Below are 25,238 nucleotides of genomic sequence, written 5' to 3'. Positions count from 1 at the left end.
TAAACACTAACACAGATACTTTTTCGTATATATAATATCTTTTGCGCTTATTCTTATTAAAATTAATTACGGAAATTATCATTAAAAGCAGAAAAGCAAAAAGATTTTCAAAAATTGGACATACAAACCTTTTTGAAATTCAATAACTTATCAGAATATTGTTACTAAAACTTCTTCAAAATTATTTTCCTCATTTCAATTCAATTATTATTTTCTACAATTTTTACCTAAAATTCTTCTTTAAATAAATTATTTTTAATAATTTTTAAAAAAATTCTTCTTTGACAATTTTTAAATCCATTTGTTTACAATTCAATTTTACGTGTGAAATTTCAAGGTATTCAAAAATTCTTTAATTAAATATATATTAGAAAATAGAAATCTTCAAATAATTTCAAAAAAATTAATTCTACGGAATTGTTTAGTAAAAAGTACGAAAAATTCAGATTTTCAAAGATTTTAATTTGAAACTTTTTCAAAATTCAAATATCATTAAAAATTCTGACTATAATTCTTTTAATAATCAATTATTATAAATAATTTTAACTGAAATTCATTTTTAATTCAATGTTAATTCTAACATTCTACGAGAATTCAATTATTTTCATGTAAAAATAATGAATTTATTAAATAATTGAATGTTTTTTTTAAAATTGAATTCTTTCGACGAATTTTAATAACCTTTTTAAGAATAATTACATTTCTCGAAGAATTCAATTAAAATTGTATCAAAAATAAATAAATAATTGAAATTTTGCAATGAGTTTTATTATTTATGAAAATAATTGAATTCCTGAATTTGAAACTTTTTCAAAATTCATGCTATAATTCTTTTAATATTCAATTATTATCTAACATTTTAACTAAAATTCATTTTTAAATCAAGTTTTATTATAAAATTATGCGAGAATTAAATTACTTACATTCACAAATAATTAATTGAATATTCATTAAAACTGAATTCTTTCGACAAATTTTAGTACAATCGTAAAGTAATAACATTTTTCGAGGAATTCAATTAAAACTGTATCAAAAATAATTCAAATTCTGCATTGAGTTTTATTATTTATATTATTTATGAAAATAATTGAATTCCTAAAGAGAATTTTATTATTTTTGATAATAGTTGAACGCCTGTAAAAAATTTTATCATTTATGAAAATAATTGAAATTTTGCAAAGAATTTTATTCAAATTTTTGAAAATAATTGAAATTTTTCCGAGAATTTTGTTATTTACAAAGATAATTGAATTTTTTACAAGAATTTAAAAAAAATTTTGAACGTATTTAAATTTTTACGAAGAATATTCTTACTTTTGAAAATAATTGAATTTTTCCAAATATTTATGTAACTTCTCCAAAATTCAATTTTTTAAGTGTTATTAACTAAAATTCTTCGTTAAAGTTAATTATTTTTGATAATTAATTAAATGTGGTATTTTATGAGGTAAATACAAAAAAGATACAAAAATTCAGAATTTTCTTATGAATTCCAAAAAAATAAATTTTTTACAGTATTTTTAATCAAAATCCTTGACTTTTCTCTGATTTTCCTGACCTGTGACAACCAGTAAAATTATATAATTTTTTTACTGAAAAAAAATATTTACTTGTTGATTTGAGCGTTGAAAACTTTTCGAAAATATTTTCAGTTCAGAGCGAAAAATACAATTAGAATGACTTTTAAACTTTTTGTAACGAAAGCAGATGAATTGTTATCAGACTTTATATAGTGGAACTACATTAATTAAAATACTTGACTACTTATAAAACACTTATTTTTTTAAATTTCAAAAATCAATAATTTTTTTTGAATTCTCCGTTTAGAGACAACTTTTAATAGAATTGTTTGTAAATAATAAATATCACTTAAGATAATAATAGTGGTGCGAGTATATTACAGTTGGCAGTATTGATAAATAAAAACGAAGACTAATGGCCGTATAGTGGATATAGCAATTATCATCAAATCGGTCACCAATCAGCGCCTTATTACTATCTTGAAATTAAAGCAAAAGATTTCTTTCTTAAGAAATACTGGGCAAAGAGCGGAAATCAGAAATCAAATGCACATTATAATTTTTGCCAAAGAAAAAAAAGTTAGCGAGAGCGCCGCAACTTATTCCTCGGAGCAGTCAAGAGAAAACGACCATTTGAATTCTCGTATCCGGATATTTTTCCGTCTATTAAACGCGCTCGTGCTGCGGTCGTAAAAGTCGAGTAAAAAAGATTGTACTGCCTCTTGGAATTCTTTAATACCTAATAATTGTTTTTCACTAGCAATGAAGAAATAATATTGGTCACTCAATGCTAACAGACGTCTTATAAATGTTTCACCCACACTATTAACTTTTCAAATGCATACTTTCTTTGCGGTTAAACATACACTCCGAAATAATAAAAAAAAAGTTTTATCTCTTCACTATACAATCAGGAAAAAGTCAGGGATTTTCATTCAAAATACCGGAAAAAATTCAATTTTTAGAATTTATAAGAAAATTCTGAATTTTTGTTTTGGTGTCTTATTTGTTTGCTTCATAAATTATAAACCTACCACGAATTCTAATATAAAACCTTCAACATTTTCTTCTATTTTTGACAAGAATGAATTTTTTAATATTATTCAATTATTTCTCAAAAATTTTAACGCAATTATCTTGATAAATAAACAAAATTCTTCACAGAAATTCAATTATTTTTAGGAATTTTAATAAAATTGTTTGCAAAATTCAATTATTTTCATAAATAACAATTGTTATTAATTTAATAATTATTAATTAATAATAATTAATAATAATAATAATTTAATAATTTAATAATTATTAATTTTTAATATTAATATTCATCACAATAATTCAATTATTATTTTCAAAAGTAATAAAATTCTTCAAAGAAAGTCAATTATTTTTAAAAATTTTAACGAATATCTCGTCAAAAATTCAATTCTCTTTGTAAATAACAAAATTTTTCTCAGAACTTCAATTATTTTTTAAAATTTCAATAAAATTCTTTGCAAAATTTCAATTATCTTCATAACTAATAAAAATTTTTATAGTGATTCAATTATTTTCTAAAATAATAAAATTCTTTTTAGGAATTCAATTATTTTCAAAAATAATAAAACTCATTGCAGAATTTCAATTATTTTTGATTCAATTTTAATTGAATTCATCGATAAATATAATTATTCTTAAAAAGTTTATTAAAATTCGCCGATAGAATTAAATTTTAAGAAACATTCAATTATTTAATAAAAATATTAAAATTCGTTGCAATAATTCAATTATTTTTAAAAATTAGGATAAAATTCTTTAAAATATTATAAATTTCAGTAAAATTTAAATTAAATTCCTTAAAAGAAATTAATTATTTTTCAAAGTTGGTAATAAAATTCTTTGTAAAAATTAAATTTTAACGAATTCTGTGAATTCAATTAAAATTGTATAAAAAATAATTGAAATTTTGCGATGAGTTTTATTATTTATGAAAATAATGAAATTATTGTCAAGAAATTTATAAAAAATTTGTAAATAATTATTGAATCACTGTAAAAAGTTTTACTATTTATGAAAATAATTTAATTATTGCGAAGAAATTTTTTAAAAATTTGTAAATAATTCAATTCCTGTGAAATACATTTGGAAAATTTTATTTAAATAGTAGATATTGAAAATCATTTTAATTGAAAAAAGTTTTTAAAATTAATTGAAATTTTGCAATGAATTATTTATGTTTTTGAAAATAATTGAATTTCGGAGAAGAATTTTGCCATTTATTTAATATAATTGAAATTTTGACGAGAATTTTTAATAATATTCGAACATTCTCGTCAAGAATTAAATTATCTTTATAAACAAATAGTAAAATTCTTCTCATGAATTATATTATTGTTAAAAATTTCGATAATATTCTTGACAAAATTTCAGTTATTTAAACAATATTTAATAAAATTCTTCGCATGAATTCAATTATTTTTCAAATTTTAATAAAATTCTTCAAAAAGTTTTCAATTATTTTCGAAAATTGTTATAAAATTCTTTAAAGTAATAAATTTCAGTAAAATTTTAATTAAATTCCTTAAAAAAAAATTAATTATTTTCAAAAGTTGTTAATAAAATTCTTCGTAAAAATTGAATTTTAAGAAACAATCAATATTTATTTTTGTATTTAAAATGAATTTCGGTTAAAATTTTAGATATAATAATTTAATATTAAAAGTATTATTGAGTGAATTTTTAGAAATAATTTACTAAAACTTCTTCAAAATTATTTTCAACTAATTATAATTATAATTTTAATTGAAATTCATTTTTAAATCAATTTTAATTCTAACATTCTACGAGAATTTAATTATTTTCATATAAAAATAATTAATTTATTAAATAATTCAATGTTTTTTTTTAAAATTGAATTCTTTCGACGAATTTTAATAACCTTTTTAAGAATAATTACATTTCTCGAAGAATTCAATTAAAATTGTATCAAAAATAATTGAAATTTTGCAATGAGTTTTATTATTAATGAAAATAATTGAATTCCTAAAACGAATGTTATTATTTCTAAAAATAATTGAATCCATAAAAAATTTTACTATTTATGAAAATTTTTTAAAAATTTGTAAATAATTCAATTCCTAAGATATTCATTTGGAAAATTTTATTTATATATAGTAGATATTGGAAAATTATTTTCAAAAATTGTTATAAAATTCTTTAAAGTAATAAATTTCAGTAAAACTTTAATTAAATTCTTTAAAAAAAATTAATTATTTCCAAAAGTTGTTAATAAAATTCTTCGTAAAAATTGAATTTTAAGAAACAATCAATATTTATTTTTGTATTTAAAATGAATTTCGGTTAAAATTTTAGATAATAATTTATTATTAAAAGCATTATTGAGTGAATTTTTAGAAATAATTGATTTTAAATGATGAAAATAATTTCGAAGAAGTTAAAATAAATCCTAATTTCTATGGAAAAAATAATAATGATTAAATAATTTTCTTGACATTTTATTATAATGATTAAATATTTTTTTAAAAAAGAAGTTATTTATTGTTTATTTGTTTTATTTTTTATTGTTTTTGAATAATTTCTTATTTGTAAAAGAATTGTAATTAAAGAAATTGAAAAAAATAAAATAAAATAAAATAAAAAAAAATTTTTTTAATTCGTAAATATATGTATTAAAACATTTTTCTCAGTATCTAATCATTTTTAGATTAAATAAGAATATTCTTTAGGGTCAGGAAAAAAGTCAATGTTGTGTTTAGAAAACAGGGAAAAACAAAGTCAAAATTTTTGTGGCAATGCTGTTGTGTTTACGCAGCAGTTAATTTTATTCCTCATTCTATTTTCTATTTCAAATAGTACATTGAAAATTAAAAGATAAATTTCTAAAAAGTATTATATTCGAATAGAAAGAAAACAGTTTGCAACGAAGAAGAAGACACCCTGGAAAAAGTTGTTTAACGAGCAGCATGTTTCAAAAAGAATATCGAAAACGAAGTTGTTAGGGACTTTAAGGAGAAAGTTTTTTTTTTCCTCAAAGAAAGGAGAAATAAAAAAGGAGGCCGGAGAATCAAGAGGACCGCGTAATAATCTTGGTCGCCCATTTCAACAGAGAGCCACCCTCTTCTTCTTGTGACGCTCAACGCGCGCGTACTCGAAGGTTACCCAAGACTAAAACAAGTCTCAAGTACCAACACAAATAAGATAATCTCCATTATAAACCGAGAGGCAGAGTAAGTAAACTGTAAGAAGTTATTTACCCGCGAGAAAGAGAGACAGAGAGACGGAGAGAAGCGGCAAAGGGAGCATGAAGAAAATGAAACAAAGAAATAATAACAGCATAAGAATAAGAAGGAATGGTTTGAATCTAACAGGCGTATATATTGCTTCGTAGAACAACCGGTTCCACCATTGTCTTGTTGTGTATCTTTGTAAAGGCGCCATCTAAACTTTCCATATCGTTTTCGCATTTGTGAATAATAACTTTTTTTTTTGAAGCCGCAACTCAAAAATAACGCCTATTATTTGACCACTTTATTTTAATTCAACACAGAAAATACAAAGTCTGAAACCATTTAGATGCAGGCATCACAGTACCTTTTTTCCACCAAAAAGGTGAAAAGGGTAATTTTTTTCCTCAAAACGAGGAGAAAAATTTATCATATAGGTAGCTTCTGTAAAATTTTTTTAAAAATCATTCGATTTTAATCAGAGTTGTCACAAAAAATTAATTTTGTTTTTCCCTGACTTCCAGACAAAATTTTCACTTTTTACCTAAAGAATATTCTGCGATTCACTCTAAAAATGATTAGATACTCAAAAAAGTGTTCTATTACATTTATTTACGAATTTCTTTAAATGTAAAATTATTCGAAAAGAGCAATAACTTCTTTAAAAAAAATATTTAATCATTATTATTTTTCCATAGGAATTAAAATTTTCAAAACAATTCAAATTTAAATCTTTTTGAAATTCAACAATTTATGAGAATATTATTATAAAACGTGAAGAAATCGATTACACCGAGTCGAAGACTCGGAGTAATCGATTTCTTCATGTTTTATAATAATTAAAGATAACCGAGTAATAAAATCATTATTTTCTACTAAAAAAAATATTTTTACTGTAACTTCTTCAAAATTATTTTCATCATTTCAATTCAATTATTATTTTCTAAACTTTTTAACTAAAATTTTTCTTTAAATGCATTATTTACAATAATTTTTAAAAAAATTTTGAGATATTTCAAATGTGATTGTTTACAATTCAATTTTACGAAATTTCATCGATTATTCGGAAATTCTTCAATTAAAAATATATTTTAAAATAAAAACTTGGAATAATTTCAATTAAACTTTTTGAAAAAATTAATTACTACAGAATTGTTAGTGAAAAATTCAGATTTTCAAAGATTTCAATTTTAAAACTTTTTCAAAAATTCAATTATTTTTTAAAAATTCACGCTATAATGCTTTTAATATTCAATTATTATATGTAAAATTTCAACTGAAATTCACTTAAATCAATTTCTATTAGAAAATTCTCTGAGAATTCAATTATTTAAATAAAAAGATAAAGAATTTTATTAACAAATTTTTAAATAATTAAATTCTTTCGACGAATTTTAATAAAAATTTTTGAAAATAATTATATTTTAACGAGGTATTTGATTAAAAATGTACTAAAAATAATTTAAATTCTGCGATGAGTTGGATTATTTATGAAAATAATTATAGATTATTGCGAAGAAATTTATAAAAAATTTGTAATTAATTGAATTTCTGTAAAATTTTTATTATTTCTGAAAATAATTAAACGTTTGCGTAAAATTTTATTAAAATTCTAAATTATATTAAAATTATATTGAAAAATAGCAAGAAATTCTCGTCAAAATTTCAATTTTCTTTGTAAATAATAAAATGGCTATACTTGCCATGCACACAATGTTAGTACTTCTGTACAAAAGGGATCGTTTGAACCCGTGTAAGATTGAATAAATAAATAAATAAATAAATAAAATTCTTAATTATAATAATATTCTTAATTATAATTATTTACTCAATTATTTTCCAAAATTTTAATAAAATTCTTGTAAAAATTTCAATTATTTGCCAAAATAAATTGAATTTTCCTAAATTCAATTATATTAAAAAATTTAAAGAAATTCTCGTTAAAATTTCAATTCTCTTTATAAATAATAAAATTTTTCTTCGAAATTTAATTATTTTCCAAAATTTTAATAAAATTCTTGTTAAAATTTCAGTTATTTCCAAAAATAAAATTCAATTATATTCAATATAATTGAGTTTAGGAAAATTCAATTCATTTTTGCAAATAATTGAAATTTTGACAAGAATTTTTTTAAAATTTATTAAAATTTTTGGAAAATAATTGAATTTTGAAGAAGAATTTTATTATTTATATAAAGAGAATTGAAATTTTGACGAGAATTTCTTTAAATTTTTTTAAATAATTGAATTTTTGCAATTATTTGTAACTTATCTAAAATTTAAATTTTTTTTAGTGTTTTTAACTAAAATTCCTCGATAAATTCATTATTTTTAATAATTAATTAAATATAGGTATATATATTAAAAAATTTAACTAATTTCAGAATTATTTAAATTTTCGAAAATTTTTGCAAAAATGTAAGTTCTTTAGAATTTCTAATGAAATTCAATCAAAATTGAAATTTTATAAAATTTGAAGTTAAAATCTTTTCAAGTTCATCTATTTATGAATATTGTAAACGAAACTATTTTATAATTTAATTTTAATTTTGAAATGTATAAATAAAATTATTCATTGAATAATTTATAAAATGCACTGAATTCTATAACGTTGAGTCTAAATTTTATGATTACACTTTGAAAAAGATTTGAAAAAAAGAAAAATTTGTTTAATTTTGATTAGAAATAGGTGAAAAAGAGGACAAATCAGCAAAAAAAGTGGACTGAAAGTAAGATTTATTTTTTACAGTGAAAGTTTGAATATTTTATAGTTTTTCAGGTAACTATCACAAGTTATGGGATAAAAAATTCCGTTTGGGTGCATTTTCTGTTGTGCACCCAATTTTCTACTGTTATGGCATAATAATTATGTTGGTATGATAAAAAATTTGTTTTTTGTTCTTTTTTTGGCACTTCGTTGCAATTTTAAATAAGCAAGAGGCAATAGCTACCCCTGAGGCATATAGAATTAGTGAATACCCAAACTGTCCAAAATTGAAGAAGAATGAAAAAAAAATCTTTCTTCTGTTTGCAAAATAATTAACTCACCCAAGATGCACTACAGTCACTATTTCCGAGACTCTGAAATGCTGGCACACATCTGAACGTCATCCTGAGCGTTATCCTCAGACAATTTATAGCAACGAAAAATCAATTATTCTTCTCCAGTCACAACTTACCTAGAACAAAACAAAACACAAAGTTAGCGGTCAAAATATATATTCCAGAATTTAAATCTTAACACTATATTGTATGATAAATTTTTATTATATAAAAATATAGTTATTATTTTAATAAATTATAATTATTATTATATTACCCGCGTGGAAACGGAAAAATGGTGAATTCTAGCTGAGGCCAAATACTTTATAGCCAAAGTAAGCAAGCTCTTGGCCAAAATTTAGAAAATTATGGGAAAAAACAAGAATATTTTTAAACTCAAGAATTTTTTTAAATTTTTAGCTAAGTATAAAATATAGCGAACCATGGGCAACTATATTTTACAATGTTAGTAAAGGTGCCAATTTGAAAAAGTTCAACTGACAAGGATATTTAGTTGCTTAACTCGACTATTATCAAACTTATTCAAATTGTGAATCTGAGCTAATTGTTTTTTTGATTAGTAGACGTTTTTATTTAAAATGGTAGTCCTTATTATTTTAACTATATTTGTCTCTAACAAGTTTGCTCTATTAGGGTGTAACAATTTTCTTTTATTTTTACTATTAATATAAATTTTTATAACAAATTATTTCAATATGGTTATAGACTCGGATGATGAAATCATAATTTGAACACAATTATTCTCAAAATACAAATACCGTATATTTATGTTAAGAATGACAAATATCACTTTGAAAATAATGACCTTCTTGCACAAAAACCATTAATTAAAATTAATACGAATCGAAAAATGATGAGCCAAAAACTTCGTCTTCATAAACATTGAAAATAACCTGAAGCATGAATGGACATATTATGCCTCATACATTGTATCCTTATTATCGGGGTTAGAAGACATAAATGAAGACGAATTCAGAACAGTCAAATCATCGTTTTCATGGTTTTCTTATTTTGTATGAAATACACATGATGTATATATAAGGATGATCCCCTCTCATGATCCACTCCACGCCATATAAAATCAATCAGTTACCTGATATTTGTTCTCTTGTCAAGGTTTTTATAATAAATTAAACGACCCGCTTTTAACCCAAAAATAATCCTAAGAATATGTGTAACATAAATTACTTTTGACAAAATTTTAAGAAATATATTTATGAATATTATTTACCTAAACTCAAGGGTCGATAGACAACGTAGCACATTAGAATTTTCTTTCACAATATATTTTTCTGACTCATTTCTCGTCATTTACTTTAAATTAAATTGAGATACGTCTCTTTGCTCGAAGCTTGGACTTTGCATACTGCTCGCACTGAGAGAAGTTAAACGCAGATGCTGAATAGAGCACAGTACAGAAGAACCTAACCTTCGAGCAACATCGGTTCCACTTTGGAATAGATTCTGCGTTTTTGATGGACAAATTCTGTACTAAAACGTTCGTCCTCCAAGGAAAGACAGAGTCCGTACTTTTTTTGGCTTTTTTTCGCTTTCAACAAAATCTGGTTTAACAATAGCCATCGTGTTGTTTTCGGGATAAGAGAAGGCTAAAGTAAAGGCAAAAAGTTATATAACTAAAAATTAAAAAATTAAGGATAATAATAATGTTCACATGCAACAGTAACTGACTGCATTTCCAAAGCATCACGCTGTCAACTTCGAAATCTAAAAGCTTCAAGCTGAGTGAGTGCTGTTGTTGTAGTCTGCGAGTCGAAACTTATCTTGAGCTTACAAGGTTTCAAGTATATAACTTTTGCCTTAAACATCCTATCACATGCGGACATTTTTCTAATTACAGTACAGGATTCACTCAGCTATGACTTTAGGTTTAAGTTAGTTTGACATTTGGGGTGTCAAACTTTTTATTCCTAAAAAATCAACTATCATTTTAATGTTAAAATTTGGATAAAGAACATAGTAAAATAAAAGCCAGTGTGCATCGATAGTAAACATTGGTGCAACTAACACTAAATTCAGGCAGGTAGCGAGAGTATCAAAACTGCAGAACTCTCCTCCGACGCGACGGTCCAGTTGCCTCGATGCGTGTTTTGCCCAGGTATAGGTTATACACATGAGCTATATATCCTCTGCCTCTACGTATATTCGTCGGCGTATTGGGCACTACACAACCCCAGGATCCCGTATTTTGTATATATATCTATAGCCAGTCGTTATGAATATTCAACTGAAGGCTGGCATGGCTGCGTTCGAATCCATTATTCATTTCTCTCTGGCACCATCGTGCTTTCGGTTGCGTTTTCCGTAGCTGCTCTCTCGAGAGACAGAATATGAGAGAGAAAGAGGGAGAGAGATGTTGGCCAAAATGGATTCGAGTCAGAAAAAGAATGAGAGGGAAGTAGAGCACTGTCGCTGTTTTCGTTTTATTCTCCCGCCTGAAGAATGCGCCCTGTTCGCTCTAATAATCACTTAGTGCGAGAACTCGATCTGCTTATGTAATAACCACCTCCCGAATTTTTCGAATTCCTCTACTGCAAATTGCACTCACGAATCCACTCGCGAACATCGGTTTGAAAATTCATATAACATGATGCATCATGCATGTTTGTGACCATGCATCATGTGACATAAATTTTGCATATGGTTTATGTACGTGGTCAATGTTGTACATGACTTATTATGTATATCATGTAAATCGTACATACTGGTGACATGTTTCAGGATTGGAAAACTTTTCGAATAATAATCACGTATTTATCTACATGTTTATTTACTTATATGACCCTTTTCATATACGCAAACTGTACCAACCAACCAACCAACCAAATGGCTCAAATGTGCCAAAAATATGCAAACTTTCATGTATAATTTCTCGTGCGCCTACATCAATCATGTACATGTTCATAAACATATTTACAAAGCTGAATTTTTAACAGAGTTTTACATTCTTTACCCAAATTAATCTTAATTCTTTTACAGTCAGAATGATTATCATTAAATAAGTTCATTTTTGAATAGTACATTGGTGTAATTAGTGCGGTTAAACTGAAAATGAGCGATCACACGAGCAAAATCATTTTTCACCATCACGAGAGTTGCACACGACGTTTTATCCATAACGTCATTGCGAGGAAATGTTTCTTCCCAAGTTTTGTATAATTTTAATTTAATGTATATAATCACACATTAAATTAAAATTATACAAAACTTTAATAAAATAACGAACGAATGCTCTGAGTGGGGAAGGAATGATACAAGGATTCCATATATACACTTACGATGGTATGTAAGATTTTCGAAAGAAAAAGTATTATTTTCTGAATAGAAACCACTTATTCGTTCCTTGTGATTTATAACTTACAAAGTATCTCAACAAAAAAACGTTTTCGTAATAGTTTAATTTTCAAAAAATTTACCGGTGGCATATTCTTCCTATAAAGAAAAAAAGCATTTAGAGATGTTAACGTGTCATTTATGTATATTAAAATTATAGTTCTTTGCGAATCCAAAAATTGGACGTTTAATGTAAAAATTACTTCACGGTAGAATGCGGGAGCCTAAATAGATGATGATTAGAGTTATTAGCATATTGACTTTTGTATCCAAAGGAACACGCAAAGAAGATGAAGAACACAATATTAGCCTACTTAAAATTTTGAAATCAAAATATTCGAGTAACATTTATTTTTACAATTTTTAGATTTTTCGGTATTTGAATTTATGTGTGAACATTAATTTCGACTGTAATACTCATTTGGATATCAATTCAAAACATTTTTTTTAAAGCCTGTTAAGGTATGTCAACATGGACTACGTTCAATGAATGGTATTAAAAATTATAATTTACAATATTTCATAATTATTTTAAAAGTTTTCCCATGTAGAAAAAGACATCACTATAATATACGACTGTTCATGTAATATCGGATAAGAAATATTTTTTGAAATATGGTTCTTTGTGTTCTTCCTGAAAAAAAATAAAACAATATACAAAAATGCAGCACTGAGTATCCCATTATCACCATCTGAAGTGGCCTAAATCTGAGTTAGATTTTTTACGGTCTCATTCCTCGAGTATACGACTTCTAACGACCTGCTATTAAATCGAGTTAATGATGGAGCGAAGGCAAACTATTGGTCGACTATATGGTTTCAGAACGGAGCATCGGCTGAATCATGTATGTTATGTAGGTACGTCTGCAGGGTTGCCAGACTCACGAGGGATTCCCCAAAGCTGAAGAATATTGGGTCAAATATTTTACATTTTTATCATACTTTTTTTAGCTTAGAGTGATCTTTTCAAAAAGATGCGTTTTTTCGGATTGCAAAAATGGAACTACTATTCAAGCTATAAAAATTTTAATGGTATTTTTACACATTATTTAAAATTTATAAAACGGTATTCAGGCTTCGCATTGATCTAACTAAATCCTATTATTTATTACATTTTTTTACGTTATGCTACTATTTGGGTACTTTTTCAGATTTCAGCCACTAAAAGCTACTATTTCTGTTTTTTTTTTGAGAATTCCCACTACTCTAAATTCGCTAATACTAAAAATCAAAAAACTATTCTCAAAAATTATAATCAAATCCTTTAAAACGATTCAAAATTATTTTCAAATAATATTCGAAATTCAATTATTTTCAATATCTAGTATTTTCATAGAATTTTGCAAAAGAATTCAATTATTTACAAAGAAATTGATGAAATTCATCCAAAATTCAATTATTTTCAGAAATAATAAAATTTCTATAGTATTTCAATTAATTTAGAATAGCATTTTCAAAAAAATTACGAAAAAATCAATTATTTAACAAAATTTTTATACAATTCTTCACAATAATTCAATTACTTTCACCAATAATAACATTTTTCATAAAAATTCAATTTTTTAACAAAATTTTTGATAAAATCCTAAGCAAGAATTCAAATATTTTCATAATTAATAAAACTCACAAAAGAATTTCAATTATTTTTAAAACAATTTTAAGAAATTTTTCGAAAAATCTAATTATTTTAGAAAATTTTATTAAAATTTTTCTAAAGAATTCAATTATCAATTAGGTACTTTTAATAATTTTTGCAAAAGTTCACAGAGAATTTTCAAATCCATTTGTTTACCATTTAATTTTACGAAATTTCTATAATTTGGAAATTCTTTAATTAAATATTTATAATATAAAAACTTGAAATAATTTCAAAAAAAAAATTCAATTAAACTTTTTCAAAATTCAATTATTTCTAAAAATTTATGCTATAATGCTTTTAATATTATCTAAAATTATTAATTAATAATTAATTATAGTAAATTTTTAAAAGTTAAAATTATTATCTAAAATTTTAACTGAAATTCATTTTTAAATTAAATTTTTATTATAAAATTCTACGAGAATTTAATTATTTAAATACTGAAATAAATAATTCATTGAATAAAATAATGTTTCTTAGAATTGAATTCTCATAAAAAGAATTTTATCAACAAATTTCCAAAAATTGAATTTTTTCGACAAATTTTAATAATATTTTTAATAATAATTACATTTTTCGAGGAATTTGGTTAAAATTGAATTAAAAATAATTGAAATTCTATGATAAGTTTTATTATTCATGAAAATTATTGATTCTTTGTGAAAAAATCTATTTTTTATGAAAATAATTGAATTGTGAGGAAAGTTTGACAAACTATGGGAAGAAGGGTATTAACTTTTTTATATTTTCAAATTATGGGCAAAGTATGTCAAACTATGGGAAGAAGGGAACAAATTTTTTCCATTGCTTCGACATTTTTTGACTATAGTTTAAAAATGTACAAAATATAGGTAGTTTTTGTTCTCATAGTTCACCATACTTTTCCCTTAGTTTGAAATAATAAAAACAAGTTGTTCATTTCATGACCATTTAGCTTCCTCAATATAATATATATAATTGCTTAATTTCTTATTATAGAATAATTATTTTAAAGTATTAAGAAAAAATTTCAAAAAATAAAAAATTTTTGAATTTTTTGTTAAAAATACAAAAATTGATTAATTTTAATTAATTAATATATTTATTATTTATTTATTTATTTTTATTTATTATTTTTATTTTTTTTTTAATTTTTAATTTTTTTTTTTTTTTTTTGATAAAATTCATAAAATATATACTTTATATATATATATATATATATATCAATCGATTCGTTTTCATGCCAGGAATATAATTTTGACAAGAATTAATGAAAATTTAAATAAAGAAAAAAGTTATTTCAAAAAATACAAAAATCGATTTTTTTCAAAAATTAAAAAGTATTTTTTTTTCTATGGTTCGCCATACTTTGCCTATAGTTTAAAAATCTGAAAAATAGATTGCTTCTTCTTATGATTCGACATAACTTTTTTTCTTCTCCGAATGCTTTGTCATATTTTGACCATGCGGTTCAAAAATAAAAAAATTGAAAGGTTTTAATTTATTGAAGAATTAATTTTTGTTGTCGCCATTCTGGAACCATGCGGGATCCTCACAGTATATGATACACTGAGATATTTCGAACGATTACAGTCTTTTGATGGGCAATTATTTCGCAATATGGCGGGAAGTTAGAGAACTAAACTTTGGGTTATCAGCGTGAGTCGTTACAATTTGAGAGCCATTTTGGTAGCATAACTGTCAAAAAATAAGCCAACTATACTATCCAAATTCAGCAGTTGAATTAATTGCATGAATCAATTTTTGATGGTGATAAGTACTTTGAAAAAAATGCTTTCGATTAATATTTTATTTAAAATTGATAGCAATAAATATATACGTCTCGAAAGTTGAAGTGCAGATAGAATTTGGTGGACTAAAGAGTGAGCTTACAACATTCCGATCAGTTACAATTACTAAATAATTCCAATGTTGGCCAACACTGAGGCGAAGGAACCTGAAATTAGTTTGATTAGAGGCTACCGTTCGTAAGGAAGGCTACTACTGGAATTTAACCTGTTATTATAGATAGAGCCCTGTGTACATGAGTTGGGGAAAAGCATGCTCGCCAAAATTAGCTTCTCGACCTGCTATCAACTCCAATTTGTAGACCTGCAATGTCCTTTTCGACAAGTCCAATTTATTTTCGTTGAACCCTCCTGACGATTAAACTCACATTACATTCCACTTTCAATTATTCGTAATCTGATCAAACAAATAGTAATTACGCTGACCACTTTTTAGAATATTCATGATTTATTATATAGTCATTATAAACAATATTTTTTGCTATACAAAGTAAGAAAAATTCTCCCTACTTTGAATTAATAAATGACATAACAAATATTGTTATAAAATCTGTAATTAAATTTTTCATGTCTCTAAACTTCTGTTTAAATATTATTGTAAGTAAATGTAAATATCAGACTTCGCACTCGATGATTAATTTTAAAAAAAGTAGCAAAAAGAAGCTTTTAAACTAAAAAAGGTAGAAAAAAAGTAGTTATCGAAAAATTAAACTTCATGAGCAAAAAACTCGTTTTAAACACTTCACAAAACTGACAACAATTCTGTGTGGTATTTCATAAGAAAATAAAAAAATAAAAAAAAAATAATTGAAAATAATTGAATTCTTAAAAAGCATTTTATTATTTACGAAAATATATAAATTCTTGCGAATGATTTTATTAGAATTTTTTCAAATAATTCAATTTCCAAGAAGAAATTTATTGAAAATTTTGTAATGAATTTTATTAAAATTCCTGAAAATAATTGAATTTTGTCGAAGAATTTTATAAATTTTGAAAATAATAATAGAATTCTTGTGATGAATATTGTTATTTATGAAAATAATTGAATTTTTCAATCAATTTTATTAAAATTCCTGAAAATAATTGAATTTTGTCAAAGAATTTTATTAATTTAAAAAAAAATTGAATTCTTGTTCTGAATATTGTCATTTACAAAAAAAAATCATCATTCATCTTGTGATAAATATTGTAAGGTATGTGTGAAAATAATTCAATTTTGCAAAAAATTTTATTAAAATATTTTAAAATAATTGAATTCCTGTGAAAAATTTTGATATTCTTGTAAATAATTGAATTATTGCGAACAATTTTATTAAAATATTACGATGTTATTTTGTTTGGATTTGTAATTTTATTAAAATTTTTGAAAAGAATTGAATTCTTGGGAAGAATTTGATTATAATCTAACAAAATAATTTAATTTTATCAAGAAAAATTTAATTAAAATTGTAATTAAAATAATTCACTTCTTTCGAACAATTTTATTAAAATAAAATATTTGAAAATAATTGAATTCCTGTGAAAAATTCTTATGTTTTTGCAAATAATTGAATTCTTCCAAAGAATTTTATAAAACATTTTTTTATATATAATTTATTTTTCCAAATAATTGAAAATAGATTTTTAAGAATAATTACATTTTTTGAGTAATTCGTTTAAAATTGTTTTAAAAATCATTGAAATTCTGCGATGAATTTTATTGTTTATGAAAATAATTGAATAGTTGCTAAGAATTTTATTAAAATTTTCAAAAATAATTGAATTCCTGAGAAGAATTTTATTATTAATGAAATTAATTGAATTATATGAAAATCCCTCAAAGTAATTGAATTTTCGGGAATAATTTTGTTATTTATTGACATAATTAAATATTTATTGACATAATTGAATTCTTTATGTGAATAATTGAATTTTTGGGAAGAATTTTTATAAAAATCTAAAAGAATAATTGATTATTTCAAAAAAATTTAATTAAAATTATATATTTAAAATAATTGACTTCTTTCAAACAATTTTATTGAAATATTTGAAAATGATTAAATTCTTGTGAAAAATTTGAATATTTTTGTAAGTAATTGAATTGTTCCAAAGAATTTTAAATACACATTTTTTTTATACAATTCATTTTTTCGAGGAATTGAAATTAAATTTTTAAGAATTTTATTAAAATTTTCAACAATAATTAAAATTCTGCGATAAATTTTTTATTTATGAAAATAATTGAATTATTGCGAAAGATGAAAATTTTTAAAAAAAATTGAATTTCTATGAAAATTTTTTGTTATTTTTGAAAATAATTGAATTCTTTATAAGAATTAGATAAACATTGTTTTAAGTAAATAATTTGTTCGATATATAATAAATATTATGAAAATTTTATTTTAAATAATTGAATTCTTGCGGAAAACTTTATTTTTGAAAATAATTGAATTTTTCGATTAAATAATTTAAAATATAGTATTAAAAGTAATTGAAATTCTTCGATGAGTTTTAATAATTGATTCTTGCAACGAATTTTATTACATTTCTTTTAAATAATTGTAATCCTATGAAGAATTTTCTTATTTAACCCGTCAGCACTCGCGCTATAGTGAAAAAGTCTCACGCAACACTACTCAACCTATAGGGAACTCTTGGAGTGCGAGTGAGACACTAAAAAAAGCGATAGTGCTGACGGGTTAAGAAAATAATTGAATTCTTACAACGAATTTTATCAATTTTTTTTTAAATAATGGAATTGTTTTGCGAAATTTCATAAAAATACTATAGATATTAAAAGTAATTGAATTTCGACTATTTTTTGAAAATAATTGAATCGCTTTAAAGAATTTGACTATAATTTTTGAAAATAGTTTTTTGATTTCCAGTATTAGCGAATTTAAAGTAGTGGAAATTCGAATTCTGCAACTATGAAAACATTAATAGAAGAAATTGTTGAATAATTCAGAAAATGTGTTTAATGTGGTGAAAAATGTGTTGCAATTAGAGAAACGAAGTAAATAAATCAATGCTGTACATATTGTGCATTAAACTTGAAATATATGTGTAAGCAATAGACCATGTGGCAAATTGTGCGTAGGCAGAATAGAATACCTGTTGTCGTGACTTTAACTAGAAGAGGCTAGGATATTAGCCATTAAGTTAAACGATTTATCACTGGCAAGCAGCTCTCGCCAGGACAAACGGTGCCGGTGAAATTCCGTGCGCTCTGAAATAGCAGCCGGATAAATTAATCAAAGGAGAATTTTTGATAGTAGGGCAATCGAGATAATTGTCATAATTCTAGGATAGAACCACAAAATTTCAATGTAATCGCAGGGATCGTCGGCAAATAAATTTTTTTTCTCCACACATTCATTATATAAGTCTTCTTCTTCTTCTGATCCTCTCTCTTCCTCTAATATAACATCATCCAAATCGACGCATCACAACAAAAGACTATAACCTGGGAAAAAGAATTTTTTTGCAGAACCGACATTATTTTTACGATTCTTGATCTTTTCTCTTTCTCACTATTACTTAATTACAGTAATTTTTTCATAAAAAAATAAACTTGTTTCAAGCAAAAATATCAAAATTCAATTAAAAAGTTGATTAAGAAAAAAAATTATGATTTGTAGTTTAGAAAAAAGTTGTGAGTATAATTATTATTTATTTACGCGTATGGTTATGCATTTAATGATAAATATAAAATGCGGTTCGCTATAATAAACAGCGGCCGCACTGTTCTCAAGTCAGCAGCGCGAAAAAGATTTCCATTTTTCGTGACACACCCACTATCATTAAAATAAACATTCTCCGTCAATTACCACCTACATTATACATTATTCTTATTCTGTAAACTGATATTAAAATTTAAAATACACTTCTGATCACATAAACAGGGTGTCTGCTGAAAATATGACTTAAAATTTCAGGACATTTTCAGGACATTCCAGGACAGATTTCTTATTTTTCCAGGACATTTATATGTGTAAAAGGGTTGCCACAAGTCAGGGAAGTCAAGGAATTCAGGGAAAAGTCAGGGATTTTTACTAAAAGTACTGGAAAAAATTTAATTTTTAGAATTTATAGGAAAATTCTGAATTTTGGTGTCTTTTTTGTTTGCTGCATAAACTATGAAATTGACAAGAATTCTAATACAAACCCTTCAATTTTTTCTATTTTTAACAATAATTTCTTTTTAAATAACTTCGCATAAATTCAATTATATGTTCAAAAATTTTCAAAAATTCTCGTCAAAATTTCAATTATCTTTAAAGATAATAAAATTCTTCTCCAAAATTCAATTATTTTCAAAAAATTTAATAAAATTCTTGGCAAAATTTCAATTATTTTCAAAAATTTTCCTCATTTTAATAAATTTTTAATATCTACTATTTTAATAAACTTTTCCAAAAGAATTCTATTATTTAAACAAAATTTTAATAAAAATTTAACAGGAATTCAATTACTTACCAATTTCTTATATAAATTTCTTCACATCAATTCAATTATTTTAAATTTTTTAATGAAGTTTCTCGAAAGAATTCAAATATATAAAGAAAATTGAAAAAAATAGTCTGAGAAATTCAATTATTTCGAAAAATTTAAATAAAATTATTTTAATAATTCTATTATTTCAAAAAATGTTGACAAAATTCTTTGCAAGATTTAGATCATTAAATTGCAGTTTTAATAAAATTTTCCTATACAATTCAATTGCTTTCAATATATTTCTTCTTAAGAATTCAATTATTTTTACAAATAATTTTTTTTTTTGGAAATTCAATTATTAAAAAGAATTTGAATAAAATTCTTCCTTAGAAATCAATTATTTCTTTCTTGAGAATTCAATTATTTTTAAAAATTTTGATAAAATCCTTTATAAATTTGAAAAATTATAATAAAATCGGTCATAGAATACAATTATTTTCGTAAAATACAACATTTTTTCTAGAAATACAATATTATTGGCAAAAATGTTTGTAAAACTTTTCGAAACAATTCAATTATTTTCGTAAAAAATAAAAATTCTTCTAAGCAATTCAATTATTTTGAAAGATTTTAATAAAATTCTTGTCAAAATTTCAATTATTTTCAAAAAAATTTTAATAAAAGTTTTACAGGAATTCAATTACTTACCAATGTTTTATACTTTTCTTCACACCAATTCAATTATTTCTTAATATTTTAATAAAGTTTCTCCAAAGAATTCTCGCTAGAAATAAATTATTTTCTTAAATAATAAAATTTTTCTCCGGAATTCAATTCTTTAAAAAAAATTTTATTAAAATTCGTTGCAAGAATGCAATTATTTTTATAAATAACAAAACTTCATGTAGAATTTAAATCATTTTTTATACAATTTTCTAGATTTTTCTAGATGGAATTTAATTATTTTAAAAAAGTTTTTAAAAATTCTGAAAAATTCAACTATTTAAAAAAAATTTGAATAAAATTCTTCACAAGAACTTAATTATTTTCATAAATAATAATATTTTTCTCTGAAATTCAATTATTTTTACAAATAAAATTCTTCACAGGAATTCAATTCTTTAAACAGATTTTTAATAAAATTCGTTGCAAGAATTCAATTATTTTCATAAATAACAAAACTTATCGCAGAATTTCAATTATTTTTTATAAAATTTTAAATAAAATGATAGAAAATTGCATTTATTCTTACAACTTTTTTTTAAATTCGCCGAAAGAATTCATTTTGATAAAATTCTTCATAAAAATTCAATTTTAAAAAACATGCAATTACTGAATAAATTATTTATTTTTGTACTTAAATAATTAAATTCTCGGGAAATTTTCTAATAAAAATTGATTGAAAAATGAATTTCACTTAAAATTTTAAATTATAATTGAATATTAAAAACATTATAGCGTGAATTTTTAAAAATAATAATTGAATTTTGAAAAGGGTTAAAATTAAAATTTTTGAAAATTTGAATTTAGTTACAATATGCTTATGAAATAAAATAATGATTTTATTACTTTGTCATGTTTTATTATAATATTCTTATAAGTTATTGACTTTGAGAATCTTAATTCCTATAGAAAAATAATAATGATTGAATATTTATTTAAAAGAGAAGTTATCAATGTTCTTCAGGGTCAGGGAAAAAGTGAAAATTTTGTCTGGAAATCAGGGAAAAAGAAAAATAAAATTTTATGGCAACCCTGTGTTATATTATTTCATATTACGATTAACATAATTTAAATTAACCTACATGTACAAAAATATTTATTTTATGATAAAAAGAGTTAAAAATCAATTTTGTAGATACCAGTTTCTTTAATTAAATGACAAATTGAAATTATTTTTTGATGGATCAAAAAATTATTTTTTTAAATTTGAGTAAAATTTTTAAATTATTGAATATTGATTTATTGAAAAGCAAAATATGGAAAATTCAAGGACAAAAGTTCAAATTCTACAGCTAACTATGAGCAAAGACTTTACCCAAATTAAACATTGGCATTCTGTTATGAAAATTGCAGAAAAGTGTATAAAAAAAAATGGTTAATAATAAAGAAATTAAAAGAAGTATGGAAAGAGGAAAGACTATTAATTATTCAAGGGCCATAATTAATAGCGAGTGGCTTTGGATACGCTACTATAAAAATTTTTTAATACCTCAAAGGTTTTGAAGTGTTTCGTTGAAAGGTTAACCAGGGTCCCGGTATTGTCTGACAGTGAGGCCGTTTCAACGGCTAGTTAGCCCGAAGATTGGCTTTCTTCGCGTTATTGGTCCTTGCTCCGAGCAGCGTTATTGGGATCACCCAAACACGCGGCAGTAAAATCAGCTGAGCTGGCGGTTATTTATTGCCCGCAGTGGCACAGGTGAAAAAACGGGGACTCTCACTGGAACGCATTTAACACCAGAGATCGTTCCTGCGATTCGACTTTTAGCATTTTGCCACTTAACTGCTTCTATTCACAAAATCTATATGTTCGCAACATCTGGAGTTCGAATTTGTAATTTTACTTATTGGATTCGATATTGAATTTCATGAAATTTTTATTTTTTTAAATAATCCGGAAGCAGGCCTCCAATCGACCTTAAGGCTAAAATTCAATTATTTTTTTAGAACTTTTAACTGAAATTACGAAGCTTAATAATTTTTAAAAGTAAGTTCTTAAATACCTGGACACCCTTTCGAGTGTCCAGTTGTGAGACACCTCCAGTTGTGTCCAGTGAACTGCTTTCAAAATTTTAATCCCAAAACTCAGTCGAAATAACTTCGAATAACAAAAAACTCGTGTGTTATAACAATTTCATTTAAAGCATCATTCGTGTTGTTGCTGTTAGCGCCTTGGACGTTTTATGATTGCCAATTACTTGGTTCCACAGTTAATTTGGGGTATAGTTTACACATACAACAGCGTGCACGCACAATGCCAGGGTCGGTCATCGTTTCTTTTGTTTCTTGGTTCATCCACTTTTTATGAAGGGTTTTAGTGTGGTTGCTATTCGAAAAATGCAAGAATAGCGTCATATAATATTTACACATATGTAGGAATATAGTACAAGTCTCGACGCATAGTGTAAACTGTACCACTGGAACATAACTCCTGCGGGCTGACATTTCAATCCACACTGGAGCGTGTGTTATACTTCTCATCAGTTTTATCGCCGCCATGAGACAACCCTTTCGAGACATCTTCAACTTCTCAATCAATTCTTGTCGATTTATTGCCTATAGGTCAAGATTTTTTTAGAGATATAGGTTTTGCAGTTCCAGCACCAGACTTCACGATAATTGGACTTATAGAACACTGGAAATATATGTACAGTGTTTCACTTAAGTCGTATATGTCTGACGCGTAATTTGTTTATAATTAGGATCAATTGATTAAAGCGTTTGCTGTGATAACTTTTATTCGGATTCGACTAATTCTGAATTTTGAAAATCAGCAGTAATCAGCAGTAATTTTTTCGTAATCAGCAGCTCCGAAAACTAACAAAAGATAACAACAAAATAGAACTAACCCTATGGAAATGAATCCATCAGAGTTTTGAGGATCGTTAATTACAATTCAGATGTATTTTTTAAAAACTCGAAATAATGGATCCAAAATGTATATCAGAGACGTGGAATATTCAAAAAGTTCAAAAAAACTTTAGGGTTATTTAGCGGCTTGCTAAATGCTAAATATGCAGCTAAATGCGCATCCGCTGTTTTGAATTTACAAAAGTTGACACTATAAATTTGTAATACACATGTTTTGTAGCCAAATTCCTTTATTTCTATCGAAAGTAATTTATTCCTACAGGTTGTTGGAAATTGCGAAAAATTTTTCTATTCAACGCTAAACAAAATGACAGCATCCTTTTATAATTATGTAAATCAAAGAGCCATATTATATGTTGAAACATGGACTCTATCCGTATCTTCAGATACTGAATTTAATGGCGTATATTAGCTGTAGAGTAAAAGAAGATCTATAATTGGAAAAACTAATTATGAAAACGATGTATAAGAGAAAATATGTGGTCATGAATTTAACAAAATAGAAAAATGACATATAGATTGCTCGCACTAAGAAATCAGAACTTTGCGCCTATCACTATAAAAATTTATACATCTCACGTTTTTAGTATCAGAAAAATTAATTTGTAAACCTGAGTCTATATTTTTAATAATATAGAGATGAGCTAACAAAATTCTTTTGATCTAGTGCTTTAAAAAAATCAAAAAAGTATTTTAGGGGAAATAGGGGACTGAAAATTAAAAAATAGGGGACTTTTAGGGGACCATAAAAATTGTTTAAATAAAGATAAAAATATAATTTATTTATACAGGGTTGCCACAAAAATTTAACTTTATTTTTCCCTAACTTTTCCCTGCTTTCCAAACACAACTTTCCCTTTTTTCCTGACCCTAAAGAATATTCTGATTCACTCTCAAAATTATTAGATACTCAAAAAAATGTTTTATTAAATTTATTTACAAATTTCTTCAAAAGTAAAATTATTCGAAAACATCAATAACTTCATTATTAAAAATATTTAATCATTTTTTTTTTCATTGGAATTATGATATTCAAAAATTTCAAATTCAAACCTTTTCAAATTGAACAACTATAAAAAGAATATTATTATAAAACATAAAGATATCAATCACTCCGAGTCACTCGGAGTGATCCATTTCTTTATGTTTTATAATAATTAAAGATGACCGACTGACAAAATCATTAGTTTATTACTATAAGAATATTGTTACTCTAATTTCTTCAAAATTATTTGTATCATTTCAATTAAATTAACATTTTCTAGAATTTTTAACTAAAATTCTACTTTAAATCAATAACATCAATTATTATTCAATCAAACTTTTTCAAAAAAAAATTAATTCTACAGAATTGTTAATTAAAAGTATGAAAAACAATAATTTAATTCTACGAGAAATCAATTATTTAAATAGAAAAATAAATAATATTGAATGTTTCTTAAACTTTAATTTTTACAAAGAATTGTATTCACAACTTTTGAAAATATTTCATTTCTTTTAAGGAATTTAATTAAAATTTTAATAAAATTTATAATATTAAAGAATTTTATAACAATTTTTGAAAATAATTGAAAACTTTTTGAAGAATTTTATTAAATTTTTTTAAAAATAATTGAATTGCTGAGAAGAATTTAAATAATAATTTTTG

At 24.1% G+C, this 25,238-nt stretch overlaps 1 protein-coding gene across 3 annotated transcripts in view; it reads right to left on the bottom strand.

The window, feature by feature from the left end:
* LOC122498634 (transcription factor AP-2-epsilon) overlaps positions 1-25,238 on the bottom strand; it is a 376,673-nt gene that overhangs the window by 195,005 nt on the left and 156,430 nt on the right. Inside the window, exon 1 of one of the 3 annotated variants that reach the window (XM_043606458.1) lies at positions 8,789-8,870. The exons of the other annotated variants lie outside the window; for them this stretch is intronic. Within the exon in view, the coding sequence (XP_043462393.1) occupies positions 8,789-8,851 (63 nt within the window). The 5' untranslated portion in view covers positions 8,852-8,870. Of the gene's footprint in view, positions 1-8,788; positions 8,871-25,238 lie in introns of those variants that run through there. 3 annotated transcript variants of the gene reach the window in all.

This window comes from Leptopilina heterotoma, unplaced genomic scaffold (genome assembly GCF_015476425.1).
Source record: "Leptopilina heterotoma isolate Lh14 unplaced genomic scaffold, ASM1547642v1 Lhet_156, whole genome shotgun sequence".
NCBI lineage: Eukaryota > Metazoa > Arthropoda > Insecta > Hymenoptera > Figitidae > Leptopilina > Leptopilina heterotoma.
Note: the sequence above shows the minus strand (reverse complement) of the source record. Positions and strands in the feature narration are given on the sequence as shown.